The sequence below is a fragment of the Tasmannia lanceolata genome, unplaced genomic scaffold (assembly GCF_043159265.1).
Source record: "Tasmannia lanceolata isolate RefF3 unplaced genomic scaffold, GAP_Taslan_0.1 ptg000044l, whole genome shotgun sequence".
Classification (NCBI taxonomy): Eukaryota; Viridiplantae; Streptophyta; class Magnoliopsida; order Canellales; family Winteraceae; genus Tasmannia; species Tasmannia lanceolata.
Window position 1 is genome coordinate 21,356,186 of NW_027518721.1, and position 12,019 is coordinate 21,368,204.

The 12,019-nt window shown below is 37.8% G+C and overlaps 1 protein-coding gene across 1 annotated transcript in view; it reads right to left on the minus strand.

Annotated features, from left to right (window-relative positions):
* Positions 1-1,780: 1,780 nt before the first annotated feature.
* Positions 1,781-12,019, minus strand: part of TOC64-III (translocon at the outer membrane of chloroplasts 64-III) — a 29,982-nt gene continuing 19,743 nt past the window's right edge. The window contains exons 8-13 of the mRNA XM_077373971.1: positions 9,980-10,114; positions 9,495-9,695; positions 5,227-5,354; positions 5,096-5,147; positions 2,972-3,041; positions 1,781-2,289 (exon numbers count right to left, since the gene is read on the minus strand). Of these exons, the coding sequence (XP_077230086.1) occupies positions 2,207-2,289; positions 2,972-3,041; positions 5,096-5,147; positions 5,227-5,354; positions 9,495-9,695; positions 9,980-10,114 (669 nt within the window). The 3' untranslated portion in view covers positions 1,781-2,206. The remainder of the gene's footprint in view (positions 2,290-2,971; positions 3,042-5,095; positions 5,148-5,226; positions 5,355-9,494; positions 9,696-9,979; positions 10,115-12,019) is intronic.

Below are 12,019 nucleotides of genomic sequence, written 5' to 3' on the forward strand. Positions count from 1 at the left end.
TCTCTCTCTCTCTCTCTCTCTCTCTCTCTCTCTCTCTCTCTCTCTCTCTCTCTCTCTCTCTCTCTCTCTCTCTCTCTCTCTCTCTCTCTCTCTCTCTCTCAATAGGTAGATGCTATAGAATCTGTGTGGGATGACCCGCTTTGTGATGCGTATGAAAACTACCAATAATATGTGGTTTGTCATTGACTACAAAGAGTGGAACCACTCCCTTGTTCTTAAATCTTTATTTTCGTAATCCTTTTTGTACCCTACTTTTTAGACACCAAATCTTGTTCGTTTGGCTTGATTTTGATCATTAGAAAGGTTTTTCAATTACCTATCCAACAAGCTTATGGTCACATTATTTAAAGTTAGCTTTTATGGTAATTTTTTTCCTTATAAATTGATATTATCAAAGCATTGTAATAGACTTTTTTGAATGGCTGATAGAAAATTGACCTTTATGCTTTTGAGTTCTTTGAGAACTTTTTGGTTGCTAGGATTAGCCTTTGCAGGAGTATTTTCTAGTTAAGTTTTTTTCAATTTTGCTCTTTGAAACTCAACTTAGACGGGATCGAAGTAACTCTCATCTCCTTTAACGATGATCAAAGTTTTATATTCCTACATCGGTAATTGAATGGTCCCTTTCCTTTATTTTATCTTTTTGCCTCTGCTAAAGGCAAGAGGAACCTTCAAAGTTTTGGACTGCAACATTTTGTCTTACACTATTTTGATTGGTTGCATTTTGACAACGGGTTAAAACATGTAAAACAAGGTGAGTTTGTCCTATTATCAATACATATTGGCCAGATGTTGCAATCCCCTGCCCCCGTGTGGAAACTAAACCCCATCCCCGCCCCGCACATTCTAGGGGAAAATTCAACACCCAACTATAATAACAATTTCTATTTTTTCAATCTAATCAAACAATTATTAAATAAGAATTCCAAGTTCCAAACTTAAATATAACACTTTATAGAGGTATTTTCATAATATTAAAGATATATATAGAGGTATTTTCATAATATTAAAGATATATAGGAATATTTATGTAATTTTATAGATGGGTACAGGGCAGAGCCATCCCCATCTGTGCCCGTCCCCACTTCGGAAATTTTATTTTAATCCCCGTGGCCATCCCCGCTTAAATTGGGGAATCCCCTCCCCGCGCGGGACGAATCCCCATTTTCGCCGGTTTGATTGCCAACCCTAGTTTTGAGGCTTGTTGCTCAATATGCACCATGTTTGAGCCCATTGAATATTATTAGAGCACACATTAGTGTGGACCCACAAACTAAAGGAAGCACCCTAGATGCCTATACCATGGATGGGTTAAGACATTGTAGCTGTTAGATAATCTTTAGTGTTAGCCAATTATGGTTAATAGTAGGCAATGGTTAAAAAAACAAGTAAAATATACAAGAAAATACTCATGCTATTAGTCAGCAAGCACCCTGCACTTTTATTAAGGGGGAAAGCCCACATTAGTCTTTAGGGATTGAAATCTCAATACATTTAAAGTATGCATTTTGAGCAACAATGAGGCTTCTGTTCATAAAGAAATTATTAAACCGGTGTTAGCTAAGGACCAGTTCTTCAGCCTTCCTCCAGATCTTAAAAACTTACCATTATGATGGATAAACCTCAAAACATGCTATAATTGTAAAATTGTGCTAGTATTATTTAGAAAAAACAGGATAAAAGAGATCTAGACGTGTTGCAGCAAATCTTGAAGAATTAGAATCGGCACACATAATCTATGTAACATGGGTTAATACAGAGCAAGCTAAAGAAGAGATCATGAAAAAAGCCAGAGGGAAGAAACAGGATAATTATGCTTCGGTTGTAGCTTCTCCTAACAGCTGATAAGAGAATTACAGAATGCTAAAACATGTAAAACTCAGCCAATTGAACCAGAATAGGAAACCCAGGTTCAATGCTAGAAAGTTACACTTCCGAGTAAAATATTGGACATAAAACAAAACTTAGCTGTCCTAAAAACCCAGCAAAGCACAAGAAACAAAGAGCTGCTAAAGATGTTGGATCGAAAATTTGAATACACCTTCACACCTTTCAAATGTCTTGAAGAATCTTGTATCTCAATAGGCGTGGCCACAACTTCTGAATAAATAAGCCTTTCTCATGCATAGCGGTGAAGAGATCTTCAAAAGCAAAACTCTCTAAGAGATTGAAATCCTTCAAGCTGATCCATTAAAATGTCCAGTAACTACTGAAACAATTTTTTCAATCTATTAGAAGCAAGGTTTGCTGTCTTATTGGTGGGCTCTAGAACAAGTGCATATCTGAAATCTGCAAGATAAACCAAATATCAAGCCATTAAAATTAGACAAGCATATAGCAGCTTAGAGACATTAAGAAATAGAAAAAAATTCGTTTATCCCTTTTTTTGGCAGGTAACTGAATTGAAGTCCATTTATCCTCACACTAAGGAACAGTAATTGTAAGCACAGCAAAAGACACTAGCACTACATGCAAGTGAGAAAATAAGAACAATGAAATAAGGACTTTATAGTAGGACACCGCCACCCCTAAGAAAGGCATCGGTTTCTAGTTACATTTCATGACTATCCTCTCCCCAATTCGAAGTCAAATTTCATTTTTGACTTGGAATCCAAAATGTTTTTAGCACATTATTTCATGAGAGCTGCTACGAAGACATGCCCGTTCAAGGGGTCTGCAGCAGCACTCCCTATGGTGCATCTGGTCAAACATCACATTAATAATCATTTTTCAGGACAACGATACCCCTATATTTTGATAAAATGAGAAACATAAACCATACTTTGCTAAACGTGGCAACATTAGGGTGGATATTTGGGTCCTTTGGAATATTAAAACAAATGTGTCTTCATGCTGTTTTCCTTATTCCTTGGGCCTAAAATTATAAGTGGTGAGAAGCATATAAAAAGGAAAACTCTACAACCTACAAGACTATCCAAAGAGTTCACATCATACAAGCATAGATAATTACCTTCAATAGCCTCCTTGTAATAGCCAAGCATTTCCCGTGACGTTCCTCTTCGTAAATATGCTTTCACATTCTAAACAACAAAAACAGAATGCTATTGTTTGCAAAGTATTTCCAAATGTGCAGCTTCAAGAAACAGCAAGTAGATAATTCTAAAATGATTGTTGACATGGTGGCAGGATAAGGTGAACATAGACAGTTGCTTAAATGCCTCAGTAAGCACAAAAAGTCAAGTGAGATTAAAAATACACAGTATTTAATTTCTTCAGATATAGATGCATTAGTGGCAATTGAAACGAAAACATCGTGAAGGTTGCCAATACTACCCTTAGGAAAAGAGGGTCTGAAGTGCATCTGGGAAAAAAAATTGAAGCGGGCCACCACTAAGAGCATATACTGATTGGCAATTCATCGACATGCAAAATGCTTGTGGATGTAGCTGAATTGTTCCTTATTCATGTAAATGAATAGGACCTATACTAGTGAAAAGAGAGCATCGGCTCTTTCACGTAGGTGAAGGAGCTTGGGTCCTATCACTTGTTATATTGGAGTTTTTCTCCAAAACCGTGGCATGGGTTTTCAAACCCCCACGAGATTATTTTAGTTGCTTCTTATATTGATCTTTATCTTGGTGTTGCTGCTCCACGCTCCCTGCAGTGTCTTTAAGCCAAACCGGGAGATATTGCGAACATTGAGTACCTAGTGGTCTTGTAAGGCATTTTTGCACTTTAATCCGTTTATGACAATATATTCTAAAGCAGAAGTTATTATGAGACACAAAAATCCTGAGATACCTAAAAGACCACCCGTGATTGCTGCGCTTCACATGTCATCAACTACTTCTTTACAGAGAGTGGGCCCCGTTGAAATGCATGCAATATTGGAAGTCATTATGGAGCCTTATGCTTTGGTTTCCCTATATTTGCTTTGGTCCCATAGTATATTTCCCATACTTTTATTTTTACTGATGAAATGCTAAAATAACTCCAGCTGGTAGAGAGGTTTGTGTCCCTTGGTAGAGAAAAAGTATCAGGAATCAATACTAACTCCAGCTAGGGAATGCCTGATGTGATTGGCTTCCAGATGTCATAGAAACTAGTCATGCATGTCACACACTTATGGTACTCTTCTCAACGCATGTAACGCACACATGTGATGGAACCATAGGATTGACGGAAAGTAGCATATATAGCATGAGCAACTTGTTTTTTCCTGAAATTAAACACCAAACCAAATGGAAATTTATTTATTTATAGTACACCAGTGTAGTTATGGACCCATACCATTATCTGTCACTTTGCTACGAAACATAGGGTCCTAAAGATGAGAACAGTGAATGCGATATTGGACCTATTGAATTGCATAAACTAAATAGGAGTATCCAAAGAAATGCCGCATATTCAAGTATTTAAGAAAGCTGGACTAATGTAAATTACCGACCTAAGTAATAGTGCATCTTGATTATGCATAGCTACCCATAAAAGGCTCATGGTAATTATGTGAAATTGAAAAGGAACTCATTAAATTTAGTTATCATGATTCTTAATAATATCTTGGGCTAGCATCTAAAGATAATTAAACTCTAACTGTAATATTTTGGAAGTATTTCTTTTCAAACTAATCGGAAGTTGAAGCACTTTTGGTTCATTTACAAACAGATTCTAGAATTTTAAAAGTGGATATTTGGTTGAACTAAATTATTACAATCTTTTGGGTTATTACAAGTATTTTCCTGAAAATAGAGTGATTTCCTACTTTCAGAAACTACAGACGAAAGCCAGTTTCCCATTTTAAGGACAAAAAATAGCTTCAAGAAAATAGAAAACTTATTTACTCATATTAATTTGAAATCATGTGGTGCAAATTCAAAGCATAACTACCATCCATACAGCTAGAAGCCTAGAACTTCTTCAATCACATGAATTGAACACCAAATCATAGGTTAAACACATTTAACATATATATCAGAATAGGCACAGAAGGTGAAGTCAAGCTCAAAGAAAGTTTACAGTGCATGCACCAAATTATCCTTCTTTCATAGGCTACTTACTAAGATCACTACCATTTAAAAGGATACACCTTAATCCACATAACATAGTTGTAGGTGCAATTACAACAATAACTGACCTTTTTATCAAGCCCGATGGCTGAGTTGCAATCTGACTCAGCTTGTAGGAAGCTGGATGGACAACATGGAAACAGTCAGACACAAACAACAATGCACATTGGAAGCTCAAAACTATCAGGAGAAAATATACCTCCCCAGCTCTAGATATGCGGCAGCCCTATTACTGAAATATGTCGCATTCTTTCCATTAAGTTTGATTGCTTCCGAGTAGAAGCCGATAGCTTTTTGCCATTGTTTATCTTTAAAAGCAATGTTACCCTGCATAAAGAACATTTTAGAGAAAATAATAATCTCCTAAAACATCATAAAATAAAATTTTATTTTCAAAAAAAAAATCATAAAGAAAATTTTGATGTACTTTCAGTAAGGCCAGCAAGTTACAAATTGAAGTAATCATACTTCCAGGGGAAGAAAGTTCGAGAATAAAACCACAAGTGCCAAAAAATTCAAATTATTGACTACAAAAAGCAACACAGGCACTAGCTTATAGCAATGAACTTTCTATTTGAAAGTCCAAATTCCAAAAAAATCATTATCCCAGGAGCAGAATCAGAGTTGGCGTTTGCTAAAAAATTCACAGAGAACATTGAATCACAAAATCATGTCATATTTTTCACAAATATAATGAGACGTAGGCATTGAACTTTTTTAATAGCTATTCTGCATTTAGGGATTTGCTAGCGTCCATCACAAAAGGCATTTCGCAGATGGACTGTCGCATGACAGACCAGCCACACAGGCTCATTTTTCAGCAGCATTTGTCTTCATTCACAAGGTGGCTGGTCTGACATGCGACAGACCGTCTGCGAAATGCCTTTTGCAATGGACGTTAGCAAATCCCCAGCATTTATTGTTTATCATTCGAAGTTTAAAGAATTGATAATAAGAATGAACGGTTCATGGTTGAGTTGTGTGAAAATAAAAGCACGCTGTAGTGTACTATAGAGCTGTGCATACATTTCAAAAGAAATGAATAGCTACATGACTGAATCCTTTAATTATCAACTACTAGGTACGTTCTGATGAAATGTCAGTAATTTAATGCAGAATATCCACTAGCAGGAGCCTCCCATTCTTGGACAATCGAAGATCGCCTTTCGACACTGAAACACACCTCCTTCCAACTCTCCCATAAATCGAAAGCTGAGATGAACCAAAACGAGGGAAGGGTCCTCACCCAAGCTATTGTTTGGGTGAGGGCGATAACTATGATAAATACGAAATGAGGAGACTTTGCCACACCATTAAATACTATAGCATTTCTTTCTTTCCAAAAAACCCACAGGGTTGCTAAGAGGGTAATTTTCCAAAGCATTTATCCTTTTTTCTTCCATGGTACCAATGCCCAGCTTTCTAGCAGATCGGAGAGCTTGGATGGAAAAATCCAAAACAATCTAAACCTGGATAAGATACTACTCCAAAACTCACAAGCTACCTTGCAGTGTATGAAGATATGGTCAAAATCGACTCCCCTGCCTCGATGCACAATGGACACTGGTCCACTATCCACATCTCCCGATCCCGAAGGAAATCTATCGTCTGAATCCAGCCTCGACATGCGGCCCAGATGAAGGTACATATCCCCCTCGGGATGGGCGGGGGGAGGAACTTGAATCACACTTTAGCTTCAATGGAGGGCACAGAGCAAGGCACAAGATTTTTGTAGAATGATTTGACGGAGAAAGCCCCAAATGAATCCCAGATCCATACCCGTTTGTCCGACTTGATGAAGCATTCTTCTAAAAACTCGAGAAGCCTTGCCACGGAAGCAATTTCCCTGTCGAAGAAATTCCTTCTAAATCCCGGCCTCCACAACACCCTGACATCTATTCTTTCAAAGCAGTCTATCACAAAGGCCTCCTTATGCACAACTACTTCATACAAATCAGGGAACAAGTCTTTTAATGGAATACGGGAACACCGAGCCTCTCCCCAGAAACTGATCCGATCACATGCATAAACCCTGAATCCAGTACCTTGATTAAACCGGTGCTTGACTTGCATGACATCACGCCAAACAGTAATCCCAGTAATCCCTTTCTTACTGAATCGGTCTTCTAATTCCCAATGACCTAAGTTTGCTCTATATTTGCTATCTATTATTTTCGCTCATAGTTGAGATTGCTCCTCCCCAAATCTCCACAGCCACTTTCCCAGAAGCGCATAGTTTACCGCTCTAATTCTTCTTATCCCCAACCGACCTCCTTTTAGGGGCTTGCAAACATCTTCCCACTTTACTAGAGGAAAGCCTTCCTTTTCATCTAATCCCCCAGAGAAATCTTCTTTGGATTTGCTCGACCCTATTCACAATGCTCATTAGGTATTTAAACAAAGAGAGATGATAAATGGGGATGTTTGCGAACACCGCCTTTCTTAATAAAGTTCATCATTCAAAAACAAAAGGACATTGGGATTGGATCGTTCGACCCCTCCAGATCAATTCTTTGTTCGTATTTTGATTTACCCCACCCAGTCTTGGGAGCTTTAGTCATTCATGAATCACCCCATGGATATTTTTTTTTTATTTCAATTGTATGTTGTATGAACCATAGTTAGGAAAACATCATTTTAAACAGCAAAAAAATGTGTTCCTTAGGTTCGCCGTTTAGTTAAAAAAAATTTACGACCAAAAACTATTTTTTAAAGAAAAATGTTTAAAATGCATTTTAAATGTATTAAATTCCTTTTTTACCAACTTTCCAAATTTACCCTTGCTATATTTTGTGTATCACAAAAATTTTAAAAGTATTAAATGCATTTTTTATTGTTTTCATTTATTTGACCCTTTTTACTACGTTTTTTAACCAATGTCGTATTAAACTCAAATTTCTTCTGTCGTGGTATCAATTTTTGTTAACTATGGTATGAACAGAATGTGGATTAAAAAAAAGGGCGGCCCAGTGCAGGAGGTTCCCGCCATTGCGGGGTCTAGGGAGGACTAGATGTACGCAGCCTTACGCTTACTTTGCAGACAGGCTGTTTCCGTGACTCGAACCTGTGACCACCAGGTCACAATGAAGCAACCTTACCGTTGCGGCAAGGCTCACCCCCTATGAACACAATAGGGATATCATTTGGAAATGAGTAGTTCAGATTGAGTCGACTTTCGATTGATTTGGGCACTTGGGCTGCTATGGATGAACGCATGGTCTCTATCAGAAACAAAGTTGAGAAAAGGGAGGAATAACAAGGTTATAATTATAACAAAGAACTTGTTAATTTTGTAGATTAGTAGGGTATAGAAGCATGTGCAGCTCATACTATCATGTCGATGTGTTCTTAAGGTCATGCCTTGAAAAAATTGAAGCTAAGGTTCATCTCAAAGTACACTTAAAATTGAGTATGAAAAGGGATAACAATGGCAATCCTTGATAGGGTTTTTCTCTTCTCAATCATTGAAGTCCAATCCTCAAATGCAAGTAATCGATTTAAGCAAAGTTCAACCAGGTCACCGCCTTTAGATGCAGGGACTGAGCAGATAAATAAGACAAGTTATCCTTTAGATTCAAAGCCATGTGTTTTATCTACCCTAACAGGGAGAGCATCATCAGAGACCCATCAGTCCTAGAAATATATGACCTTGTAGGAGAGATGAATTAATACTTTAAAAAATACGGCATACTCTAGTATTACCAATTGCCATTTGATATGGGTCTTCACTGAGCATGTAAATAAGCAAACTATTCTTTAGTTTCAAAGTCATGCGTTTTAAAAACCTCAACTGGGAGAACAAACCCTTGCAGGAGAGATCTACTTATGTATACTCACAACACAAACTGAATACTCTAGTAGTATCACAGAACACAAGCATATTGGGTCTCCTTTCCAAAAGTTCTGGTTGACTTCAAAAAGAGTACAAACTTGTAGGGCTGACAACTAAGTTGGAATATATATATATATATATATATATATATGAGGAATAAGATTGTACGCTCGACCGTACCTAAAGTTAGGTACGGTAGAGTGCCAAATCACATGGGTCCCACATTTTTGGTGAGCATCTAAACCATTCATTTGCAAGGCCCCATCATAGATAGGGTGCATACCAAAAATCAGCTCCATAAGATCATCCTAACCCATCCATTTGTGGAGGCCAAAATGGACAGACAGTGTTTGTCCACAAATCTGCCCATTTTGGCCTCTAGTTTTGGAGGGGTTAGGATGATTCAATGGTGCTGATTTTTGGTATGCACCCTATCTATGATGAGGCCTTGCAAATGAATGGTTTAGATGCCCACCAAAATGGGGGACCCATGTGATTTGGCACTCTACCGTACCTAACTTTAGGTACGGTCGAGCGTACAATCCTTTTCCTCATATATATATATATATATATATATATATATATAGAGAGAGAGAGAGAGAGAGAGAGAGAGAGAGAGAGAATTAACAACTGACCTTCTCTTTAGCAATCTCAGCAGATTCCTCCTTGCTGACGGCATTAGCAGACAAGTTCGACTTTGAAGCTATATCAGCTTGCTCCTGAAGAGAGGCATACATTGCCTGGACGGTATCGAGTAAAAAGCGATCACCTCCATGTCTTGCTATGAAGGAAACAGAGACAGGGCACTTGTCATGAGATCCCAGTGGTATGGTGACCTGCAGAGAGATGTGAGTATGTGACCAGAACAAAAAAAAAGATGAAATCAAAGGAGCTAGAATCACTAGCATTCAACAACCATGGTTTTAAATTTCAGCCCAAATTTTGGCAAAAATTTCAGTAATTTTGGCCGAAATATCGGAAATTTAGGCCGAAATTTTGGGAAACTGTAATTTTTTTTTTTTTAATTCCAAAATTTAAAACCTTGTCAACAATAATGATAAAGGTAGAATAGGTGGACAAATCTTTGGTCATTACAATGGAACAAAGGAAACCAGTTTACCTGGCAACAACCAGACATGCTAGCAATAGACAAAAGACTAGAAGCATGAGTTTGGTAGTCCCCCAATGAAATTTCCTTTGCGCCAAGTTTTGGAGGAGGATCAGAAAGTGTAGGAATCACAAGAATCCCATCATCCTGCGTAAAGCATTGAAAGGAGATGACAATCATAAGCCCGGGAGTAATTGCACATCAATTTCATGAATATAAGAAATTGAGATACGAATTATGATAATGTCTATAGCTAACAGAATTAGAAGAGTTTCATTTGTTAACCAAGAAGGAAGCCTGTACAATAAGCAGAAGCACATCAAACATTATACACACAAAATATAAATAATTGTAAAATATCTATTACTAGAAAGAACGAAGGATACAGGGAGGTAAATCCAGGAAAAAGAAAGTTATGGAGCCAATCGAAAATTTTAGAGAGAGAGGAGTCATTATATGACGCATGCTCATATCTTTCATTAGAAAAGTATGAGATGGCAGAAGTGTAAATGGGTCCAATTTGTTCAATCTGTTAGGCCTTGTAATGGATGGGCCACGCGCCAAAATCCACTACTATTGGATGATTCTAAGACTCCAAAATGTGGATGCTTTCCTTATGATTGTAGACCATTGTTTTTTATTTTCTCACCGTTCATTTAACGGCAACAAATTGGAGGGTCATTGAAAAAAAAAGTCTCCAACTTGTACTATTGCCAGCTCAAATTTTCCTTGGAAAATATGTATCTACATCATATAAAAACACATATATATTACCTTAGCCGAACCGAGGGTAAGGTTATGGAAGAAAATAGTCAAAGAAATTGCTTATGAAATAGCTTAGTCAGATGAAGACAATTGAAACTAAGAAATTGGCTAAGGTGTTGTACAAAGGGGAAAAGCTAAGGTTACAAAGTCACTTACCCGTCTACAAAGGGAAAGGTGTCAGCTGAGCACACCCCTTACCACTGATTATAGAGAGCGATAGGGCACATTAGCACTATTAAAGTATGGTCAGTGAAAAGCAATACAGCACAATGTTACCAGGGTCGCCATCCCACCCTCCGACCGGTGATCTGGGGTCGAACGATCCCAAACGTGGTTCGTTTTGGACCCAGATCGCCAAAAAATGGCGACCCACAAGAAAGAGAGATGAACATTTTCAGGCTTTCAATGATACATTAAATATTGGAGCACCTTCAATGAGCCAAACCTCACTAGGAACGGCGACTACCCCAGCAGACAGCCTACTCAGTAGAAATGTTGCCAACCGTCTAGCACTTTCACAACCAGTAAGATCACAGCTCACAACATAATACACAACACCGGTGGAAATTTATAAGGAAAGCACCAACATACAGCATTGTATGAGAAATTTGGATAACCTGCTTCTTCTTATTTTCCTAATTTCATAATAAAAATTTATAAATCAGTTTTATTTACATCCAGCTCTGACCATCTCTACTTTTTTATAAAGAAAAGAAGTTCTGGGCGAAGTGCTTGAATTGGGGTTGGATGCAAGTAAATTTCAAGTTGGGATTGAGCCTCTAGCTCAATGGTCAAGGCTTTGTTCTTCAACCTAGAGGTCGGAGGTTTAATCCCAACTTACCTGCCAAAAAATTTAAAAAAAAATTCGAGTTATGAGATGGTTAGAGTCGGGTTTAAAGAGGGGTGTTGCAGGGCATATAATCCATTTAAGTCCAAAATGAGCAGTCCTACAACAACATGATCCGATCTTACAACAAACTCTACTCCGGCATGAAACCTAATTAGGGATGGTTCATGTATGCCATGGTCATAAGTCATAACATTCAAATTTTTTGGAAAAACACCAAAAAGTTCTTTGAGGTATTGGAATTGTCCATTTGTCATTGACTCATTGGCCACCAAGACCAACTACAATCAGCACATCATGTACCATGTGTACACGACAAGGATTCCAATCTCAATTGCATCGCAAGTAGGCATAGCCGAATAGCATTCCTATTAGAACATGCTAGGAAAGTCTAAGTTTCTTGAGGACGTATATGGTGTTCACCCATACTAAAGGGTGTT